The sequence below is a fragment of the Hakea prostrata genome, chromosome 8, assembly GCF_041222555.1.
Source record: "Hakea prostrata isolate BN-2017 chromosome 8, UWA_Hpros_2, whole genome shotgun sequence".
In the NCBI taxonomy this organism is placed as follows: Eukaryota; Viridiplantae; Streptophyta; class Magnoliopsida; order Proteales; family Proteaceae; genus Hakea; species Hakea prostrata.
The window spans coordinates 1,686,822-1,710,703 of record NC_142607.1 but is presented as its reverse complement, the minus strand read 5'-3'; the positions used below and the strand labels follow the sequence as shown (position 1 = coordinate 1,710,703).

At 39.9% G+C, this 23,882-nt stretch overlaps 1 protein-coding gene and 1 pseudogene across 2 annotated transcripts; both read right to left on the bottom strand.

Annotated features, from left to right (window-relative positions):
• Positions 1-112: 112 nt before the first annotated feature.
• Positions 113-13,090, bottom strand: LOC149006184 (putative protein S-acyltransferase 7; annotated as a pseudogene). The gene is made up of 6 exons (XR_016175021.1): positions 12,767-13,090; positions 12,230-12,418; positions 10,436-10,618; positions 9,253-9,561; positions 1,430-1,663; positions 113-1,342 (listed from the first exon to the last, which is right to left on the bottom strand). The product of XR_016175021.1 is annotated as a putative protein S-acyltransferase 7 (transcript).
• A 1,174-nt stretch (positions 13,091-14,264) lies between these two features.
• On the bottom strand, positions 14,265-23,680 carry SNM1 (DNA repair metallo-beta-lactamase family protein). The gene is made up of 9 exons (XM_089167382.1): positions 23,108-23,680; positions 17,284-17,464; positions 16,772-17,011; positions 16,526-16,670; positions 15,754-15,888; positions 15,603-15,669; positions 15,328-15,405; positions 14,817-14,869; positions 14,265-14,656 (listed from the first exon to the last, which is right to left on the bottom strand). The coding sequence occupies exons 1-9, from the start codon at positions 23,562-23,564 to the stop codon at positions 14,558-14,560; spliced, it is 1,455 nt and encodes a 484-aa protein (XP_089023508.1). The 5' UTR covers positions 23,565-23,680; the 3' UTR covers positions 14,265-14,557.
• Positions 23,681-23,882: the final 202 nt, after the last annotated feature.

Sequence of the window (23,882 nt, the reverse complement as noted above, 5' to 3'; positions counted from 1 at the left end):
CAGCCTTTCTATGTTATCTATTTGTTTAAACGTGTATGAAAAAAAAAATTGACCAGATTGATTTTCTGAAAAATTGGCATGAAAATGCAATTAATGACAGAGGGCTGGGCTAATTTGTTTATGGGTTTCATTTTTCTTTTTTTTTATTTGGTTTTTTCTATTTTCCCCCTTTCCTGTGGGGTGGGGGAGGGTGTGGATGGGTTGATTTTGGTAGTTTCAGATGAGATGAGGTAGGCAGCCGGTGGCATTTCCAACGCAACACTGCCTGGGTATTCGTTTGGGACCCTGTTCTAGCTGATTAGGGGCTCTATTCCTGTTTTCAGAAACGAATAGTAAAAATTCTTTAAAACGTACTGAACCAGAAAGATGCATCTCTTACATTAAATTACAAGAACAGAGTTTGCACCCAAAAAAAAATTACAAGACCAAGTATTCACAGATGATCAACTGACTCCACATACAACATAACCAGTCATTTGCACCCAAAGAAGGAAAAAGAAAATTACTAAGACCAGAGTATTCACAGATGATCAACTGAGTCCACGTACAAGAGCAGTCATTCCTCACCCCTGTTAAGTGGGTGGTAAGAATGGTCAGTCCTCAAATCCTTGATTTGCTTCAGATCAGAAATAGAGAATCTGGCCAGAGGAAATGATAGAACATCTACACTACATACAAGACATGATGCATCCATCAACTCTCCCCCTTGTACAATAAACAGTTCCGGTGTACAAATTAGGTGGAGAGACCCTCCCCACCCAGAAAAATGAAGAGGGCACGAAACCCAACATTCCATCCTAATCAAGGCAAACCTTCTTGTATCAGGCAATCAGTTATATATTAAATCCAAAGAAGATGACCCCGTTGCAGTCAAATATGGTATTTCTATACAATCACCTCAATGGCCCTCATAGACCTTTTCTCTATCTGTTAAGCCATGTTGCATTCCAAACTCTGCAGACAATGCATGTAACTCAGGCGTGATTTCCCAGTTGCCTTTTTGAACCCAGGAGGTATGTCTTGGTTGAGTACCACATCTCTCTAATTCAGTTACTCTCTCAATTTGATTCTGTATATCTTCAAACTCTTCTGCAGCAACAGCCTGACGCTTCCCACCCATCTCTACATCAAAACTTCTTTTTGGCATCTCTGGGCTCATGGCATGTCCAATTGAGAGTGATGTCATAAAGGCTGAAGATGAATCCTCTTTCACTTTGGCCCTGAAATTGTTTTTAGAGCTGGGAATCCTAGAGAAGAGGACCTCCCTCACATTCCAAGCCCATCCAAGATTATGCGGATTCATCTTCCTGTCATACCGATATCTGAAATTTTCATAAGTTGTCTGCATAAACAAGAGGAAAACTTTAGTCAAATTAAGGAAACCAGTAAGAATGGCAGATGCTTGTGAAGGGTGACAAGAGGAAGAAACCTGGTTGGTGCAAATTAAGTAAACATGAAATGCTGTCAGCCCTCCAACAAACCAAGCAGCTATGAACGTGTATAATATGAGGACGCCTGAAACAGGGGATTTCAGAAAAGCTCTCCAAAGATTACAATTATAAACTTCCATGATTTTCCTGATGTTTACCCAGCAGAATGCAAAAACATATAGGCACAGCAGTGTTGTCGAGGACACGAACATGAAAAAGTACCGGTAATTCCTCTGCATAGAATGAAGAATTGAACCAACAGTTTGAGTCTGACGAAAGAACAAAAAACGTCTAAAATAACAACCTGTAGAACTAGGACTAACCCAACATGATTTTGAATAATGAGATCCCTACTCAACAGGAAAGGGTGAACAAGTCCATATCAACTTGCACAATCATTCAATATGAAATAACTGTTTGTATCTTTAACCATATAACCATAGGTATCCCAATTTCTCAAACTACATAACCAAATTATTTGTAAAGCCTACACAGGTGTACATGGAGGCTATGGGGTTAGGGAGAGGAATGAGGAGCGGACCTCAATTGCAATAGCCTATGATCCATACATTGTTAACCCTTCCAATTTTAAAAGAGAGGAACACTTAGATACCTACAAAAGTAGGATTCACACCAGTCCAATCCTAACTATATGGGTAGAACAGATGTTGTTTAAGGATTGTAAGGTTATTGCTAGCTACGGAGTGTGATCTTGGATTTATGCCTCAATGCACACAAGTACAGCTGGAGGGAGTCTATATACCAAGGGGACCCTAGTAGGCCTTGACCCAAAGAAGGATCAGGACGCCTGGGCATTGCCTTGACAACTATGATAATTATTCTCCTCGGGATTAGCGCTAGTGCTAGCTAGCATCATTCTAGACAAGGATTTTTCCTTCCCAAATATGCCCTTGTCAACATTTCCCCTAAAGTTGGTGCATAAATGTCATACATGCCCAACTTGAATAGAATAGGATGGCACACGTGTCCAAGCCTCCCCTAGTGAATATATTCTCTAGACTTCACAAATGGTATACAGATTACTCCACTTACTAACTTTTCTTTGATGAAGAGCCTATCAATCTCCATACGTTTTGTTGTATCATGTTCTACTAGGTTGTGCGGAATGCTTATAGCTAATTTGGGATCACAATAGAGCATCATAGGAAGAGAAACTGGAAGACCAAGGTCTTTAAGTAGATCATGTAGCCGTAAGACTCACAAATCCTCTGACGATAGCCCGAAACTCTACTTCGGCATTGGATCTTGCAATAACATTCTATTTCTTAGTGTGCTAAAGGATTATTTCCACCAATAAAAATACAATACTCTAAAGTGGACTTTTCAATCATGTGATCCTCAGTCTGAAGCAATGTAGGCCTCAACATGAAAATGATAATGTGGAAATGACAGTACTCCATTACCCAGGGCAATTTTAAGTAATGAAAAATATGAACAGCAACCATATGAATAGAGTGTGAACCATGCAAAATTTGGTTGACCATACTAACTACAACAGTAATATCAAGTCAAAGTGTAAAACAGAAATTAATTTCCCTAGATGTTCTGATTACAGCTTTTATCAACAGTCGAGTATAGGAGCAACCCATCCAACAAGGAGTGCCAGCCAAGCTAAACCTCAAACTACCAAGCAAGTAAGAATCCCAGTAATTGAAAATAAAAAGAAACCCTACGTTCTCAAATGATCCGGAAAACCCTTCTCCGATGACCTCTATTGTTTCTCCTCCCCCCTCTACCTCTTACTCCCCCAACAACCCCTCCCCATCCTCCCCCATCAATCCCTCTCCCACCCCTATAACCTAGAACTCCCTCTTTTCCCCCTCCGCCCCCAATTGTAACCTCTCATATATCTCTCCCACATCCGATGACCCTGTCCCCCTGGTCCATTGTTCCTCTTCAGCTACTGAATCTGGCTATCCTTGGTCAACTCCTTGGCCCTTGCCCTCCCCTCGGCATTGTCAAAGCCTCTCTTTCCAAGCAATGGAATTCACTTGGAGCAATGGAAACTTTTGTGATTGACTCTAGTATCTTTTTGTTCAAATTCTCCTCTGCTGAGTGTAAGAACAAAGCTCTCAAAGGTTCTCCTTGGTTTGTTGGTAAATCCCCTATCTTCACCAAATCCTGGAAGCCATCCATGCCTCTCCACAGGGTCGACTTCAGATCCCTTCCCCTGTGGATCAACCTCCTTGGTCTCCCCCTGGAGTTTTGGAACCAAGAATGCCTTAGTCGTATTTGGCTCTGCTGTTGGTCATCCTCTACATTCTTATCTGAAGACTCTTAAATTGGAGCACATCTCCTATGCTCGCATCTGTGTAGATGTGCCTACTACTAAGCCACTTCCTCCCTGCATCTCCATTGAGGATGATTTTGGTCTGCACTATGACCAAATCATTGGGTACGATTGGATTACTTCCAAATGTGTCTCCTGCTCGACTTTCGGTCATGAAGCTCAGGCCTAAAATAGAATGCTGATGAACCATGTTTCCACTACTGGAATTCTGTCGCTGCCGCCTGTACCAACTACCCTCCATTCTGATGTTCAATCATCTCTACTGCTGGAAGTTCTCACTGCTAAAGATCTTGAGGCCTCCTAAAGATTGTATGCTGCTGGAAAGCTCGTCTATCCCAAGCTCTTTGCTTGACAGATTGGACCTCATCACCGCCGATGCTACCGTTGCTATTTCTCCAATAAGTCCTCCCTCTGCAAAAACCTACCGAAGAAAAGGAAAAGGAACAAGCCATTGGCATGGATGCCCTCTGACACGCTTGCAACCTCAATGCCTGACTAACTACAGTCAAACGTCAATGTTTCAGCTCTTCCCAAGGTCGTCGCTCCTCCCACAACTACTGACAGCCGGCTTGCTACCTCTTGGTTGCCGCAAATCCCTGAGGATCAGATCCCTCGAGCTAACCAGGTACTTTTCCCTTCTCTTACAAGTCAAGTTGTCGCTTTGATCTCTGGCCTCCAGCAACCTTCCTCTTCTAGCCATCCATCTACGCATATCCCTGCTTCTAACCTACCTCTCTCTCCCATATGTTGTTTGAAACCTTATAACCCGCCCTTCTTATCTAACCCTCTTGGACACAAGGATGGGCCCACCGAGTTTGCCCCTACCTCTCAAGTGCTCTCGGCTTCCAATTATAAGCCCATTATTCACCCACCTTTACCCCCTTTTGGGCCTCAGCCACAACTTGGCCCAAACCACTTAACCCTCTCTTGTCCTAATATGCAACCTCTTTTAGCCGTCTCGAGGCCTCCGAACCAACCAAATTTAGGCCCACCAAACCAAATCACTCCCATTAGCCTTACTACCCACCTCCCTTTCACCCACCTAAAACCAATTTCAAGGCCCCTTAAACCCATCTTTGAAAACCCTCTACCTAAACCAGACCATTTTATTGAACATGCTTCCCCTAGTTCAAGTTCCACAATTGACCCCAACATTTTTGAGCCCCCTTTCCCTTTGGGTTCCTCCTTGTGTGAGACTCCCTCCCCCTCTTTATGTGAAGGCCAGTTGGTTAATTTAATTTTGCATATTGATGCTCCATTCCCCAATAGTTTCTTTGATGCACCCCCCCCCCCCCCCCCCAATTGTTTAAATGACTAACATCCTCATTTGGAATGTAAGGGGCCTCAATTCCCTTACTAAACAAGCTGAAATCAAACACATTCTCCGTGACTCAAAAGCTTTCTTTTGTGCCCTTCTTGAAACTCACGTCCATAGTGACAATGCCTCGTCGGATTTCAATTGCCCCTTCCTGGACCTTTCCTCTCTAATTCCAATCTTTCTCCTAATGGTCGCATTTGGATTCTTTGGGACCCGGCTAAATTCCAACCCTCTCTCCTGTTTTCCTCTCCCCAACTCATGCACTTCCACTTATCTCCATCCTCGACCCCTCCTTCCTCACCATTATTTATGGGTACAATTGTACCTCTGACCATGCCCCGCTTTGGGCTGCCCTCCACTCTATCTCCTCCTCCACAATGGGGCACCCTTGGGGTATTAGTGGTGACTTCAATATTGTTCGTTTCCTGCATGAGAGGGTTGGAGGCTGTCCACCGGACCCAGTGGTAGTCAAAGCCTTCAACTCTTGGATTGATGACGCGGATCTCTTTGATCTTCGATGGTTCGGCCACCCTCTAACTTGGCAAAACCATAGAATTGGAGCAGACCATATTGCCTCCAAACTTGATCACTTTTTAGCTAATGATATTTGGCTCTCTCCCTTCCCAACATCCCATGCCCATTTGTCCCCCCCCCCCCCCTCTCTCAGACCACTCCCCCTGCCACCTCCACCTCCTAGATCTCCCCTCCTTTGGTCCAAGCCCTTCAATCCCTTCAAATTCTTTGACATGTGGTCCTCCAGCCCCTCTTTTCTCTCTATTATCCAAGCCGCCAGGACTCAGCTGGTCCACTGCCACTCCCTCCCTCTTGTTGTCTTTGCCCACAAGCTTAGGAACACCAAGGTTGCCCTCCATTCCGGGAATTCAAGAAAATTACTTTTTTTATTAGAAGGGGAATAACCCCAACAAGTTTGTAGTGCAAAAATACATGCCTCAAATAAGAACTTATCCCTATTACAAATTTACAGTGCTGAACCAAATGAAAAAGAGAAACTAATGTCTTGATAGGAGGGTGACCAAGGTGCGGATGAAGAACTGAATCTTAGAGGTAGCCAAATGAATCTGAGTAGCTGGAGCTGGTGAAGATTTTGATGCAGGAAGGGACAGCAAACTGTCAAGCATATAGAGATCACTGTGCATCTTACTGTATCCACCAATTATCCTCTCTATCACCAAATCCTATATAACACATTTGGAAGGCAAAAAAGGTTACTTTCCAATTCAGATCTCTAGTGAGGCTACTAACAGAGTAGTTTAGTAGAAAACAAGGGAATAAGCAAAATGAAGATAATGTAAGAGTAGGAAAGCAACAAATGAACCCTTTCACAAAAACAGGAGGAAGAGGATCCGTTGGCTACGCTAACCGTATCTTTCCAGAAAGGGGAATATATTGATGAAGCTGATCAAAAGAACCTATCATGTGATCTGTAGGTCCTCAAGTCTATAGTGCATGATGTGAATATAGCAAAGGCACATATACCCAAGGTTCACACACCTGCATGAGCCTAATGATGACCAGAAGTAGCAGAAGTAGATATAGAGGGTTGGAAGTAGTGGGGCACCCTGTAATAACCACTAGAGAGCTTGTAATTCTTCAATAGATAACCCAAAAACTGTATCATCAGATGAGGATGGAACAGTTGCAGTTTGATTGGCTTGAGTCTTTCCACATGCAGCTTTTCGTTTGTCTACAGGCTTTCCATGTAATTTCAAACATGTAGTTTCTATATTACACCAAGTTTGAATATGAAGGGCTGATCTGTCAGGCACAGAAGATGGGAGCAAGCAAGCTGTACAACTCAGCATGGACGAAGGCATATGATTCTTTAAGAGTTGGGAAGGGTCTCAGCTGAGAACTTGCACTCTAATGAGGTCATATTCCACATTAAGAACAGCCAAGAAATCACATTAACGAATCTCATCATGGTGCTTCTTATAAGCTGCAATATCATCAGTGGCTGTCGACTGAAAGGTACTATAGTGATTAATTTTTTGCCATATGGCACTGAGTGTATTATAGTTTTTGGAGACTGACATCTTCCTTTTTCTAGTTCCATGAACTTGTTCATAAATGTAGGCCCTGTTCCCTACCTTACCGTAAGTCCGTTTGGCAGCAGTCTAGATCCTCGCTGCAGTGTCCAATAAATTGAAGGTCTGATGAAATTCAGGTTTCATGGAACAAATAAAAAAAGCCATCACCAGAGAGTCGTGTACAAGCCATTGATCTAGTAGTGGGCTAGGCGGTGGTGGTCTGCCAATAATATGTCCTCGAAGGCTATGGCCAGTAACGGTAAAGTAGGCAGATCTTAACCACATCGAAAATTTGTTCCATCCAAGATTGTAAGAGCAAGGAGCTGATGGTCATTCTTATTGATCCGTCAATAATGAATGATTTGGTGTTTGATTAAACTGTCTTTTCAAATGTATTTTCCATTAAAAAAAACAGGTTACAATTAAAATTTCAGGAAGAAAAAAAAAACAGCATTCATCTGTGATGAAATTGATGCAACAAAAAATCAGATCTACCAGTGGGTGACCCTCCAAAGTTATTGATTCTTCAAGTATTGGTCAATCCTTATAGTAAGTGAATGTCACAAACAACTTTGGCAAATCTGAGAGAATCCTTCAACCTTCAATATATGAATGAGGTGATGAACAGCAGCACCTCTTCAGAATAGATCTCATGGTGCTGCTCTTAAATCTGAGAAGAACTCAAGAAGAATGAAGGCAGAACACTTCAGCAAACAATGGAGAGAAGTCAGCGATGGAGACTTGAGGATTCTCTGGATCAGATAGTAGATGACTCTGATACCATCTAGGCTTCTCAAAAGCACAAATCAAATTGTCTACTCGCAACAATGGGATATTTAAAATTTTACAATCGAAGGAAAACCAAATCAGAAAGGGAAAGGAGAAGGATGAACAGAGACTCAAAGGAGTCCTAATAGAAGAAGAAAGAGAAGAGAAGATGGACTTAATTGTCCCTAATTATCCTCACGAGATTAGCGCTAACGTCAAGTCCAAGGAGGATTTCCCTTCCCAACCATGCCCTTGACAATGATATTCCACGAAGAACTAACGAGGGATGAATGAAATGGAGAAGTGCGACTAGAGTATTGTGTAACTGGCACATCCCTTTAAAGCTTAGAGGAAAGTTCTATAGGACTGTAGTCTGACTTTCTATGATGTATTGGGCAAAATGGTGAGCAGTCCAGAAGAGTCATATCATGAAACGAGATTGCAAAGATGAGGATGTTAAGATGGACAAGCAGAAACACTAGGAAGAATATAGTGACAAATGAACAAACTAAAGCTGATGTGGTAGTTGCCCTGATCAACTACAAACTTTGTTGTCAAGGTGGTTAGGTTATGTGCAATGGAAGCCCAGAAATACCCCCGGTAAGGAGTGATCTGATTCCAATTAAAGGAGCTAAAAGAGCTAGAGGCAGGCCTAAAATGACCATAGGTGAGGTTAGAAGAAAGACATGCTTAGTGTGGAACGTTTGCCCAGTATGACCTGAAAAAGAACCTTTTGAAGAGTAAGGATCCACATTGTCGACAACCCATAAGATTTTCCTGATTCCTTCAGCTATCCTCTTTCCTTTTACTTCCATTTTTCATTTTACATTTCACTTTTACTAATTTCACATCTCCATTGGTATCCTTCAGTCCTCATACTCTCTTTTCCCTATGTGCGGATCTCAACTTCCTGCTTAGTTTTGAAAGGACACATGTACCGGACACCATGTAACTGGGATAAGGCTGAGTTGTTGAGTGATCCACCAGTGGGATTATTAGCTTTTTCACATTTCCAAAGGATCTATGTTTCACAAGTTTGCTTCACCCAGCATTTCCAATCAAATGCACTATAAACCCAGAAAATTTTGCATGAAGTATTCCAATCAAATGCACAAAAACCAGAAACTTTTGCATGCAATACTACCAGTCTATCCTAAAAATAATTTTGTGCATGTTAGGTGCATGAAAGTAACTAAACAATCTACCACTTCAGCATGTATCTAAAGTTCTTTTTTAGAGTTAAAAGTAGACTAACCATGGTTTGAAACAAATGAGCAAACCAAGATCTGAAAAACCTATTGCATCCCAAACCAACTTGCACGAGCATGTAAAGGCCAGAACTCAAATTTCAAAGAATATGCTTAGATTGGAGCATACCATCCCAATACATTGCCCTACCCAAGGGCAGTGGTGATCAAAGCGTTCAACACAGTTATTGCAAATAGAACAATGAGAGCATCGTGGTGGTCGATATAACATGCATGTCTGGCAGTACTTGACCTTGACCACCATCCCATTGACAAGGACATCTTTTGTGGCGGGAATACTTGGAACACCACGCTGATTTCCTGCCCAGCCTGTGGATACATTGTTGCCACAACCTTCATCTTCCAGCTCAGGAGGGTGAGGATTTCTAGGGATTATTCCAGGATCTCTTCCAGATGTAAGCAACAGAAGAACGATGATCTGCAAGTTCACAAAACAGCAGCATCAATAAACCACTTTAAACAATCAGCCAAGGAAGTCTCTATATTCAGCCAAAGATACCAAATGATGTCTCATAATTGTAATATTCACGAAATCGCAGCTGTTGCCCTCCGCCTGGTGGGTAGTTAATGGGATCAGGATCTTGGGTTAATGCATACAAAGGTTCAGAACACAAGTAACCATCCATGAATGACATCAATTGAAACTTGCAAATCCAAAAACATGTTCAGATCAAGCAGTCCAGCTGCAAGGACATTCACTGGGATGGAGTGAATCTAGCAACGTTAGATGATCATTTCAACAATTGCGACAAAAAAATTTCCATATTCAATATTCTTACTGTTTAGTCAATGTCATCCAAATGCCATGAGTTCAGGTATGTATATTTACTGGATGACCATAGACTTTTAAATGATCAAGAATGAAGCAAATGTTGGCCCTTGGACATTAAGGATGAATTCTAGATCCTAAATTCTGGACTAGAATAAAATCCGGTGGTTCCACATTTTACTTGGGTCAGATTCTATCACCCCAATCTGGAATCTAACATGAGATTATGAGACCAATCTGATCCCAGAAGCAAGCCACAAGATACTTCTCAGATTCACAGAGTGATTCTGGCATGAGATAAACAAATCATCAGAATCAGTCTTCTGCGCCTGGATTCTTAACTCTTAGGAACTTGTTAAGCTAATATGTGGAATCTCATCAAATGTAGCATAATATTTATAATATCACCAAGGTAGGTTAAAAAAGTTACAACCATAAGGGAGAAATAAAGTTATGAGAACCAAAATTAGAGCAAAGCTTTAAGCTACTCTTAAGTGGAAATATATTGAGAAGAGAGACTTACATATACTGTGAAGACAGCAGAAATAGCTACTATGAGACCGCCAAGATGGTGTGAAAACTCAGTAACCAGCCTTTGAGCAACAAAAGCACCAAAGAAGATCACTGGAGCTACAATTAGAAATACTGTAAGAAACAGTGATCTAAAATCTGGACCGAACATAAGTCTGCCTCCAAGAAAGAATCTCTGCAAAATGTTTCAAAAGAAAAAGGGAGGGGATCAGTTTCTTTTGAGCTAGTACTGAAGTGAAGAAGGCTTAAAAAATATGGGGTTCTTTTTCCACAATTAGGGAGACTAGACAATGTATGCAAGTTCATTAGATCAGAATCATGAGAATACAAAACAAGATTATTTTCAGTTGAACTATGAGACGTTATCATCAACCAGAATTTATCTATATTGTCAAGTAGGAAAGAAGCTATTCTTGACCAAACAAAACTGTCCCTTATCCCAGATTCCAAAAATTATCCTTCATAGATTGTCTAACACCACATTAAATTCTTATTCCTCTCCACAACCCTAATGTAGTGGTAGCATTATTTAGCATTACATGCTCAAGGTAACAGGCAGAAGTTGGAAGATTTCAAAGCATTTAATTGCTAATGGATTGACCAACTGGGACATTGGAACCCCAAACCAGACGATCTATCAGTCCATGTGTGATGGAGGGAGGATTAGATTACAAAAATAAAATTGTAGAATTGAAGAATATAAAATCTAACCCGCTTAGTAAAGAAACCAGAAATTTGAAAGACAAAAGGAAGGGCGAATTCAGGAGGACAAATAATGAAGCTAGAGGTTCATTATTCAGAAAGAAAACAAAGGGAGAAGCTAGTAGAAGATAGTACCTTGGACAGGAAATATTAGTATATTGGTCAGTTTTATTGCCTTGGTTGCAAGATATAGGTCACAGTACGTGAGGATAATTTTTAACAACTAGAGGAGAAACTCATATTTTCTGAACTCCCTCAGCAAAAGAAGACTAACGGATGGCAACTGAAAAAAGCAAATAGCCACCAGTTCTAGTAGAATACTTTTAAATGTTATTGATATATTATGAAAAACCAAAGGATCAGTTAACTTGGGGTAAAATCATTAATTTTTATTAATGGGATAAATTAACAATTAATAGTTGAAAGAAAACAAACTGAATTGAATCCAAGGCCATCATGGAGAATTAAGTTCCAGTACCACTGGCAATGCCAACCTAAATGGAGAGGTGGGACGTAAGTCAATTTGCCTCAGATAACACCATTAAAGAAACAAAAAAGGCAATGTTGGAGATGCAAAGCCTGATGACATCACATATATTACATGGAAGATAGATCTCAGGACCGCTGATGCATTTCAGTCCATCTGGAATGCTTTAGGCATAGGGAGGAAATCAAAACATGAAGTAAGCAAGTATGGGATTTGAAATGCCCACTCAAAAGAATATTTGCATTTGGCAAGCATTCGTTCAGTCTTTCTGCCACGTTTTGTATTGTTATTCTATCACTGCTTGCAAAAGGCTTTGATTCTTCGATTGAAAAGTATGAGCGATTTTTATTCCCTGCATTTATTATAGAACGGCTTCTTACTGAATAAAAGTTGCCCAAAACATTACATTGCTTTCCGAGTAAACATCCAATTATTTCAGTGAATTAACTTCCCAATGCAGTTAATGCATGGATGCACCAGCTGATGACAAAATCCGAGAACATCGGAAGCAGGCTTTGAGAGAAAGGTTCAAAATTTTAAACAAGAAGCATGTCAAATATGTTTATAACAAGATTGGAAGGATGCAAGGAAGCTTACGTTGCTTCCTTTCCAGACTTGATAGACTTGCTTAGATGGGCCATTAGAGTCAATGATCCGCCGGTTGGAATCGGAGAGTTGAGGTCGGTGGAGGAGGGGTGTATATCTTTCCTTGCATCCTGATCAGATCTGGGCACAGGAGACACCAACCCTCAGCATGGGCAAGACATTAACCTCTAACCTCGCGATCTGCAACGAAATGAAGAGGAACGTCATCAGAGAACAATTTTATTGAAATCGGTGGAGAAGAAAAGTGTTCCTAGTTCCCCTCATAATAAGGTTGTAATGCTCCGAAAAATCTAAGAAACTTTTTTTAAACCCCAAAGGAGGGAAATTTTAGATTTCTTTTGAGGGGTTAAGGAAAAGAAAATGTGGATAAACCAAAAAGAAGTGCTTCCTTCCTCGTATGGAAGAAAGGAGGCTAGATAGCAATGCAACAAAAATAAGGAAGAATGTGAAGAAGAAGAAGAAGAAGAGGAAGAATAGGAAGAAAAACACAGAAGCTCAGGGGTGTGCTACTATTGTTATCATCATTACCCGGAACAAGGGATGGGTTAAAGCCTTAAAGGAGAGGGTAGAGAGAATCGAAACAAAGCTTTCAGAGTTTCGACTTCTAAGGAGAGAAGGAGGAGGCGGAGCTGTGATGGTGCATGGATCGACGACGACGACGACGACGACGACGACGACGACGACGACTTGGTTTGGGTTTCTATCTGGGTCTGAACTCACCGGAAAGAGAGAATTTTTGGTGAGTAGAGAAGGAGATGGAAGAAGAAGGATGAGGGCGGAACGGGAAAGCGAAGGCGAGTTTTCAAGAAGAGCGGATCGGATGGGATGTGATGGCGATGGCGACGGCGATGGCCAACGTGGACGAAATATGTCGGAATTGTTAAACATAGTAAGTAATAACTAATAAGTAAACCTTTTTTTCCCTTCTTCTCACCAATTAAAGATTAATTTTTTTAAGGATTAAGAAAATACTTATACATATAAGTATATAACCTTTTCCAGAGCAAATAATCTGTATATTCCTCCTGTTCCTACTTCCTTCCTGTGACACAAAATGGGCCCCCTTCTCTTTATCCGCTGTAATTTTCAGATGAGACAGCGAAATGGAGAAAATTTGATGGAACGAATCCGATATGACCGTTTAAAACACGATGGCCGTCGCTTTTAAGATCAAGAAGAGTAAGAGAACTACATACTTACAGAGTTACAGGCTACAGCACAGGAGGGGCAACGAGGTGAAAAAGAAGGCGGGAATCACAATTCACGGGCAGAGAGAGACGATGAGAGAGGAATCAGACAAGGTTTTAGCTGTTCCTCTTATTTTGGAAAATCAAAAACACACACAAACAAACAAACACGGAGAGTGGGCACGCCGGACCCGGACCCCCCAGAGGAACTGGGAGAGCCGGAGTGGGAGTGGGAGTGGTCAAGCCCTTCGATTTTCGAATGCCTCTGGGCTGTACTGCCTGCCACCGACCAAAAACATCAAAATCTGATTTTGTTTGTTTACATGAAACGGAAACAATCCTCTATTATTGTTTACGTGGCAAAAACCAAAATATTAACTCTCTTCTTTTTTCTTTTTTTTTTTTTTTCTCTCACACACTATCACTATGTGGGTAAAGAAAAGTCACTTCCACCGTTCCACCATTAACCATTAACCATTAACCATTTGCCTAGAGTTTATAGTTTCTCTTTTTCCTGTTTTTGCTCTCTGTGGCAACCAGAGTTACAGTTTCCCTGTCGTCTGACGGGATGAGGAGTCTCCTCAACTTTTTTTTAACTCGTCAGTGCAACTTTTTTATCTCAACCCCACTCTCTCCTACCCGTATAAGAAAAAACAAAACAAAAAGAGTACTCATTACTCGGTGAAGTATGGAAAATTCCACTGTAGTCAAACTTGATGAGAAGAAAAGTCACAAGCTTTATTTTCTTGCCCATTTAGTTATCTTTTAACTCTTTAACACATTTTTTTCTTTTTTAACACAGTTTTCTAACACAGGTGAATCTGGAATTTGCTGGGGTAGTGGGGTGCTGCGTAACTTTTGCCGGTGAATCATATCATTTCACATGTTAATTTGTAAAATAAAAAAATAAAATAAATAAAGCTTTCCAACAACAACATATTTTAAAATTATTTGTGAGAATATTCTTTGTGCCTACATTTCAATTTTTTTGGGAGTAAAACAATGGACTATCTCACAAGAGAGTGTGAGTTATCACACGTTCAAACATCACCATTTAGTAAACAATGGTATCTTGGGAGTTGGAATTGAGTCCATTCCAGCTTATTACAATCAACTTTTGTACTTTACAGCGTCAGGCTTTCAACCATTCTCGAAAGTGGGACTGCATCTGATTTCGGTGAGCAGCATTGCCTACATTAACCGTGGGGATTATCTTGTCTGGCTTGAAGAACTGGAAAAATAACAAGAATATTAGTTGCCACATGCTGCACAACATGGATATAGGGTTCACACACTCAGGAGAGGAAGAGGATATCATAGGAGCCATAGATTATCTGAATGTGATCCCAACAAAACAGAAGAAGAAGAAGAAAAAAAAATATCATCAGTACCTGCACAAATTCCTTGAGTTCCAAGAAGCTGGAGTGCTCACTATATGGGACTCCTGATGACAATGGCAACAAAAGGGTCTTCATCATCATGGAAAGAGCTATCTCATGGGGATTGAAATACATACGAATTACATATGATATGGTGGTGGTGGAGATCATAAATTCACAGTTCAAATATCATAAGCTCTTAAAAATGTAGCTAGTATTCGGATCATAGGTATGGAGTTTGTAATTTACAAAACTACAAATCATAGGAAAGATTTAAAGTATCGTACCGAGTATCATATCAATCAGGTGATCTTAAGATACATATCATCTCATATCAAGTATTGTAATGTATTGGCAAATACATTTTGATGCAATTCAACACGTGTCCTTTTTTATAATAATAACAACCAAACCGTATCAATATGCATCAAACCATGGAATCACATTGCAACCTGTGTGCAATGCATTTGACTTCAACCGGTAACCTTTCAGCAACAGAACTAGAATTATAAAATTAACTTACCATAAATTGTGACATTGCCACTTGAACGTGGTCTTATTAGATTCAGCTGTTTCCCGGTAGCCTCTGAGTATGTCCAGCCTTTAGGATAATAAATTAAGAACGTGAGTTGGGATTACAAATCAAACAACTTTAGCATTGCACTTATTTAGCTTCTTATATTTAAAGGAAATAAAATGCATTAGGACTAATTGAAGCTCCATCCATCAAGAGAGAATTTATCAAGATCAAGAGGGTTGGATAGACAGCAACACTATATAATTATATATTCTGGTTACCTGTTGGCCTAAATGCCAAAACTGCTGTATATTGATGCATGTAGGTCACTAAGTATTGCTCCAAAATCTAGAAGCAAAAAATCAGTAGGTTATATTGTACCAATCAAATCACTGAGTCAATAACAAAAAGGAATTTAAAAAAAAATAACACCTCAGGCCTTAGCGATGACATAGGTAGAATATGAAGAGGGGTCTCTTCCCCGTGTAAACAGAGTTGCCCAGACAAATCAGGCCAATCAAATGACTTCAGAACCCGCCTCCTTGAAGAATTTGCATATATCTTGACCTAAACAAATCCCAACATTGGTTAGTATGCCCTTATGTTTAACCTTAAAGATCTTATCAATATTGGTACCATATCACATTTCATTTTTTTCAAGGGAGGGAAATCAGTTTGGAGTTTCAGAATAACTTTAAACAATATCCGAAATAAAAGATCTAGAAAGCTGCAACAATTAACAAAGTAATGGACTTCTTAAATAATATCAACCTGATCAACATGTATAATGAAGATAGACTCAGTCTTCCAAATGCCAAAAAAAAAATGTTAAAATGTTCAGTTGCCTTAGTGAAGTCAAGTGCTTACAGAACCTAAAGAGCAAGCACAAGCATTTCATAGTCCAAAAGAAAACTGTCTCAGCCTAATTAAAGCATTGTGTTTAAATTTGTAAATATTCAATAGCAGTTGCCATGTTTAGTTTATTAGTGAATCTGGCCTTCTTGAACAACAGTCATCACCAGGCCAAGCCAACTTCTATAAACACAATTATCGAGCTAAGTATGAATGCATAATATGAGAAAGGATCCTTAAAGAGCATTCTCCACAAAAGTAAACATACTCCCATAAAATGTAAATTGCACGACTCCCAATGACATGGAGAGCTCATCAAGCACAAAAATAGAATGAATGTTATTCAGCATACCCCTAATGCCTTTGAAATAGCAAGATAAACACACTCTTTCCCAATACTGTATGCTCCGACAACAATAAGGGTTTTCGGCTGCTTCATGAGACTCTTTTTAGTTATCATTACAACAAAATCCAGAACATCTTCCTTAGAGGGGAACCTGAATTGAGAGAAAATCCAGCCATATAACTGGAAAGAAGAAAAATGAAACAAATAATGAAGTGTTAAATTGAAGTCACAAGGCTCCAGAGGAAGTATTACCTGTATTTTGGGCTGCAATAAGTGGTGTCCAGGTAAAGGACATTAATTCGATGGTTCGCAAGAAGCGGATGCAACTGCATTGACCTACAGGCCCTGAAGTCTCCAGTGTGCAAATAAGTACGTCCATCTTCCAGACGAAAATGAATAAGTGCTGCACCAGGACAATGATTAGCATCCAGCATTGTCACTTTGATGCCTTCAATAACATGTTCTGCTTCCGGTTCCAAAGGACAGATCAATCTGCAAACAATGGATGCAGAAGTTGGCAACTTCAGTGAATTACATTTTTTTCCTGAACTAAGTGGTGATAAATGACTACAATATTACTTGCATTCTAGCACTCAAATAAACAACAGGACAGAATTGTATCCCTCCCATGCCATAATGCAAAGTTCCACAGTTATATTGCATTCCAAGTAATACAAAAAATTAAATCAATTTTAAGACAAACAGGAACTATTTGCAACATATTTCTTAAGGGAAGCATTAGGTACAGACAACAGAGTACTTACAGTGGATCCACTAATAGACACATTCTTACAAGGCGAGCAGTGAGAGGAGTACAGTAGATGGGCCCATGTGACCATCCCTTGCTCAACCCACCATAATGATCATGGTGGAAGTGGCTAAGGAAGTATGCTGAGCATCCATCAATAAGACCATAACGGAATGCGTCAACAGTGAATGGGGTTCCTGAAAGCATACCAACATTTAGAGTAGTTAGATACATAATCAAACTCTAAAAATAATACAAAATACCAAAATGATAGTATGGAGTCTTTCATTTTTTTTCTCTTTTTATTTTGTTTCGTGATGAATACCAATTTTTGTTTATTTTTCTCTTTACAAACAAGTAAAAGTTCAAGCTACCAAGCTAAACACTACTTTTCAACCTCGAAGGCTCACTAACCATCATTTTACCCTACTGATTGATCACATCCGAGTGAAACTCCAATTCCGGAAGGGCAAACTCTTCTCCTTTGCTGGTAGGATAGTTCTAATCAAATGAGTCCTATCGTCCTCCTACATTTACTGGTGCAGCATCTTCCCTATTCCTAAGGCCACTTCAGACCTATGGAGTTTGTTAGTGCCTTCCTATAGACGGGCCAAGAGTTCTCCCACTCTCTCCACCCCATCACTAGTTGTACATCTGTCTTCCTCAACCCGAAGGAGGCTTAGGAATCCAACATGTTCCAAGCTATAATAATGCCAGCTTTCTGAAGCTTATCTACAAAACATCCTCCAAACAAGACTCCATCTAGCTCAACTTGGGTATCTTCTTATCTCTCGAAAATTTACTCCATTTGAATTGTCTCTCTCCCTCAAACCTCTGCTAGGTGACTGGATCTGGAGGAAGCTTCTCCTCCTCAAACCCCTTGCTCTCTACAACCTCCATCTTGATCTCTAATGGTTCCTTTGCTTCCTTTTGGCTTGGCCCTTAGCATCATTTGGTTATCCTTTACAACCACTTTGGTCCTCGTTTGGTCAACACCTCTAGTATCCCCAAGTCAACCCCCCTCTCAGCTTTCATCTCTAATGGTTCGTGGTCCCACCTTCCCCTCCCCTTCGAGTCTCACACAGGTTTGGGCCACCTCCCCATCCCCAATGACCATGTTATTTGGCTTCCCACCTCTGTGGGGCATTCACCACTTCCTCTACTAGGAACCTCTCTCGAACCCTAGCCAAATTGTCACTTGGTCTCCCTTAGTTCTATTCAAAGGCCATGTCTTCACTCTTTGGAGAACCCTCACCCTTTACCTCCCCGCTCAATCTTCCCTTATTCGCCACCACGTCCCAACAAACCCTAATTCCATCCTCTGCTGGAGCAATTGAGAATAGGTGGATCACCTTTTCTTTATTTGCCCCTTTCTGGCAATTCGAAGCGGAAAAGCCATGTCCTCCATTTGGCCACCTTCTAGACACTCATTTGGGTTTGCTTGGGATTGGGTGTAGATTTTGAGATCCTTCTTCGTCCCTGTCATTCTATCTACTCTAGTATTTTTTGCTTCCGTTCATTAGATATTATCTTTGTGACCTTGTTGGTAAGTTAGTTTTGGATATGCCATCTATCATTGATGGGAATGAATCCTTAGGAGATAGACCTCTAACTTTAGGCCTTTGGACTTGATTTGGAAAGCTATCTTCTTTGATGTCTCTTTTAGGCTCTAGTTGCACCCCCATCCCCTACTTCTGGATACCCCAAGGGATAGGCTTGTTGTGTGTTAACAAAGGTTTAGGCTTCCCATTGCAACCTCCTAGTTGATGGCAGGCTGCCCCCCTGCACCCCCTCCCCCTCCCATTTCTCTCCTCACTTGTATATTTTTTTCTCTTCCCCTTTAGGATTTTTGTTAATGATAATTTATTGACTTTATTCATCCAAAAAAATAAGTAAAAATAAAAAACACAATAAGGACACCTTGTTAAATAAAATGTGGTGCTGGCTGAAAACTTGTTTGCCTTCAAAGTGAAATCCCAGAGGTTCATAACTCACAACTTTAACCAAACCATTGCTTAACTTGTCAACTCTATAAATATGAGTTTGACTACAGTAACCAGCACAATTTGACCAATAAAGCTAATAAATAATCTATTATATTAAATAAGAGAACCCACCACCTTCTTAATTTTCCTGGGAAACCAAACCTTCATTCAATAAATCCATACTACAGGAGAGATGAAAGCAAATGATGAGAATAGTGAATTAAAAGTTCCAAAAAACCATAGCAACAAACTGGTTTAAAAACTACAACCCCTTGGGCTTGATGGATCTTTTCTCTCCCATCCTCTTAAGCATAGCACCCCTAGTTACCCACACTTAGAGATCTCACTCTTACTTTCCACAACCCAAAAAAAAAAAAAAAGAGCAGAAAAAATCTTCAAGAAAAATAGAAGACCAATTTTACATGCATGTGCATAGTACATGTGACCAACAGTTTTTATAAATTGAAACATCAAGAGATCATCCTCATCTGCAGGAATGCTTGCCATTATACGACGTTAAATCCATTTAGATGGCTAAAATTGACAGATCAGAGTCTATAAAGGTATCAGGCATTTGGGTTGGGTTCTATGGAATTCTATGTCTTAATACTAATATATTTAATACAAGCATATATATTGTGTATGCCATAAAGGTCTCCTTGAAAATGTTCTTCTAGAGTGCATGTTATTTTGGTTGCTGTAGATGGTGGTCCCATATACCACTACAATGGGACTGGTGTTTGTTTGTATGGTAATGTTGGATTTCCAGATTGCTGTCTCAATCTACAGTTTTCTTCTCTACCCTTCCCTTCATTCTCTTAGTTATCTGGCAGGTTGAGTTCGGATTTCATTACATATTTCTTTTGTCATTTTATCGTCATACACATTTCTAGCAAAGATGAGAGTTGAATGCCCAGAGAGTGTCTAATTTATTGATAGCCCCCAATGGGGAATTTATAGTTCACAATTTGGGCAATTCTACTTTGAGTAGAAAAAGAAATATAAATACAAAAAGGAATAGAAAACCAGTCTAGAACTGGAATAGGAAATAGAAACAAGATAGCAAATAAACAAAAGAAGGTATCGAAGACTTCAATACGAAGTAGGATGGGACTCCTAGTGCAAATAGAAGAGGGATGATCTCTCTTAGTCCTAGCACTAAATCGAAGGGACTTTTTTGGCCTTCTCTCAACACTTCCCCTCAAGTTGGGCGTAGGTATCACACATGCCCAACTTGGTTCAAAATGGATGAAACACTCGTCCAAGTAACCCTTGGTAGAAGACATATGTTGCTTGATCTTCAGACTTCAAAAATAGCATACAAATTATGCTACATTCCGACTTTTCTTTTTATAAAATGCCTATCAATCTCCATATGCTTTGTCCTATCTTGTTGTATTGGATTATTGGCATTGTTTATAGCTGCTTTGTTGTTACAATGAAGCATCATAGGAAAGGGCACTGACATGCAAGATCTTTATGGTAACCCACCTAACCATAATAACTCACAAACCCCTTACGCCATAACTTGAATTCTGCTTCAATACTGGACCTTGTTGCAACAACATTTTGCTTCTTGTTTTGCTAGTAACCAAATTCCCTCTAACAAAAGTACAATATTGTAACGTGGATTTTCAATCATGTGAACCTCCTCAATCTACATTAGTGTAGGCTTCAATATGAAAACGCTCATGTGGGGATAGGAGAACATCTTTGCCTAGATCTGATTGCTGATAATGAAGAATTTAGAAGATGACTGATATATGACTACAATATGGATCGCGCATGAACTGACTTTGCAGTACTGACTAAAGCAATAATGTCAAGTCATGCGTGAGATAGGTAGACTAGCTTTCCCACTAGTCACTGATGGTGTCCTTTATCAACAGGTTCCCTTCTTTATCCTAGAGTGGGGTAGCAACTTCTAGAGGACTATAACTCGATGCCAACCAAATAAGCCTGTTTCAGAGAGCAAGTCTAGACATACTTTCTTTGGGACAGAAATATGCCTTTGATTGAATGACCAACTTCAATCCCTATAAGGTATCTTAATTTTCCTAAATCCTTTATTTCAAATTTATGACTCATGATTTTTTTCAGCTTCTATATTTCTTCACCATCATTGCTTATCAAAACTATATCTTAAACATAGACAATTAGAATGGTATCCTGAATACCTGTCTTTTTTATGAAGAGGATGTGATCAATATTTGCTTACATCCTGCTAACACTGTTGCTTTATAGAATCCCCCTTACCCATTGAGGGCCCCACCTCTGAACTATTTTATTAGTATTCAAACTTGGGCCCCACACCAAATGTGTGGTGGAGAAGTGTCAAGGGAGCAGTATGTGCTTCCCCGTCGGGGAGCTGATCCAAACTCCTACTTATGGTAGGTAAAGAAAAATAAAAACAAGAAGGAATAGCAGAACCAATCTAGAACTGAAATGGGATAAAAACAAAGTAGAAAATAAATAAAAGAGGTAATCCAAGACTCCAATATGAAATAGGAGTAGAGTCCTAGTGCAAAAAAGAGAGGAACTTTTTTGTCCTTCTCTCAATAAAATTCAATATCTATTAGCTTTGATAGTTTGTAAATGTCTATCCCAATATAATTAGATAGTCAAAACAAAAGGTAAACCATTTCCATTTGATCCTGCTTTTATCAATAGCAATGATATATATGGGATGGACATCTCACTTGAAAAAGCACGAGCATGCCATTGAGCCAGCTTTGTCAAATAGGACAAAACCATCTTAGAAAAGAAGTCAAGGTCATGAGAGTCAAGCAATTATGCACATTAATTAGCAGTGTGTTTGATGTGAGGTCTTCTTTCAGGACCTAACGCTTTAATTTTGATGCTTCTACCCAGAAAATTTTTAGATTTCTTTACATCCGCTAGCACTTAAATAGGCAGTGTCTATGCTGGATGGACTTAACTAAATTCAGTATGACATATGGGCATCTTGTTGGGGAGAATTTTTGTTTTCTGAAAAAATATAACATCTAGCAGCTGTGGCAACTAAAACTGCCTCCAACAATCACAAAGTCATAAAGCATGGTTTTGTGTTGCTAGTTAGGTGTTATATCTTGTAGATAGTTTTCGAATTTTTTGTCTGTGTTCTGAGAGAAGATTTCAGATTGCAGATGAGAATCTGAATTTGTTTTGTGCCTGCTAGCTGAAGGGGCATGTAACTAAATGAATGGGGAAGAAGTTCTAGGAAAATATATAAACAGCCTTCATTGACAACAAACAATGAATTTTAAAATAGTTGAAAAAGGATAAGGATTCATGTAGCCGAGCACGTTTAGATGAACAAAGACCCAATTGAGTTGAGAAATGTGGGAACTTTCTTATCTAAATCTAAACTAAAAAAAAAAATGTTAATTATCATTTTTGTGTTCATTATGTACCTCTGCCACACAGGAGTTTAAAGTGTGTAACACCATTTGTGATGTTAAAATTTGAATAAATAATACAAATATGACTTTATTTTGTTTCGTTGAGGAAATTGTCAGATTAATCTCCTTTCCGTATTGCATTTTATAAATATAGATTGTTTAACACCACAAAAGAATTTGAAGAAGACATATAAGTATGTAACTTGAGCTGACGAAATAATTGAAGTGATATACAGGGAGACGACCAAGTGTAAACCCCATCAAATTTAGGGCTCAAGCACAGGCAATATATGCAAATTAGCGGCCTACCCCAAAAAGAAAAGGCAATTCGTAATATAATCATTTCCAGATGGATCCGTTAGCTCGATGAATAATTCTTAGAAGAATTTCAAGCTCAACCCCAACATTCAGAAGGAGAAGTGAACCTAGACCGAAATTTGAAGGGCAAACTCACCGGGTATTTTCTTGTAGAAGGGGCAATTACGCTGGCTATTATCGCCAACCTTTTTTCTCATCTTCCCAAAAGAAGGAGCTTTCGAATTCATCCGGTCGTAGACCCGCTCGATGTAGACCGAGGGCGTCGTAGTGTTCTTCCTCGAAGGCAAAGCCGATACCTTAGATCCGACATTCGATTCAGTTGTTTTCTTTAAACCCCACACCTGGAACAGGTCTGCTTGCTTAAGCCTTTTTTGTTCACGGGGATTCCTGTCCACCAAGCATGACCAGTCTGTTCCGCTGCGATAGAAATCGGAGGCGAATTCCCCTTTTGAAGTTCCAACTGATGGATCTTCAACTTCATTACCATGTCTCGTTTCTTCTTCTCCTTCTTCCGAAACTAGCGGAAGAGAGGGAAACCCATTCTCGTCGATGGCATAGTCAGTTGGTTCATCCTCAGTTTCTTCTGTAAGCATCTTCTAATTCAGTCTGAGAATCAGAAGAAGAGAGCTTGTTTTCGTTTACCCCTTTTTAAGTTAAAAGTCAAATTGTATTAGACGGCGTCACCGCGGGAAATGAAAATCTTCGAATTCGAAAGAGAAGGGCACGAACAACGGAACATGCGTTGAAAAGCGGATTTAGATCAGACTCCGATAAATTAACCAGCGGTCCGACCCGATTCATTCCCTTTCTTGGATTCCGGTACAAACAATGCAAAACGAACCCCATCGAATGCCGTCGTGTTATTTTTTGAGTTTTCTACGCCCCTGGCCCCTCCCATTCAAACCTACAGT

Excerpts from the sequence above, each read along its gene's own strand:
- SNM1 (XM_089167382.1), bottom strand. The coding sequence starts at position 23,564 with ATGCTTACAGAAGAAACTGAGGATGAACCAACTGACTATGCCATCGAC. Across the intron at positions 17,012-17,283 it reads TGTCTATTAGTGGATCCACT|ATTGATCTGTCCTTTGGAAC; the intron begins GTAAGTACTCTG and ends CATTGTTTGCAG. Across the intron at positions 14,657-14,816 it reads AACTCAAGGAATTTGTGCAG|TTCTTCAAGCCAGACAAGAT; the intron begins GTACTGATGATA and ends TTATTTTTCCAG.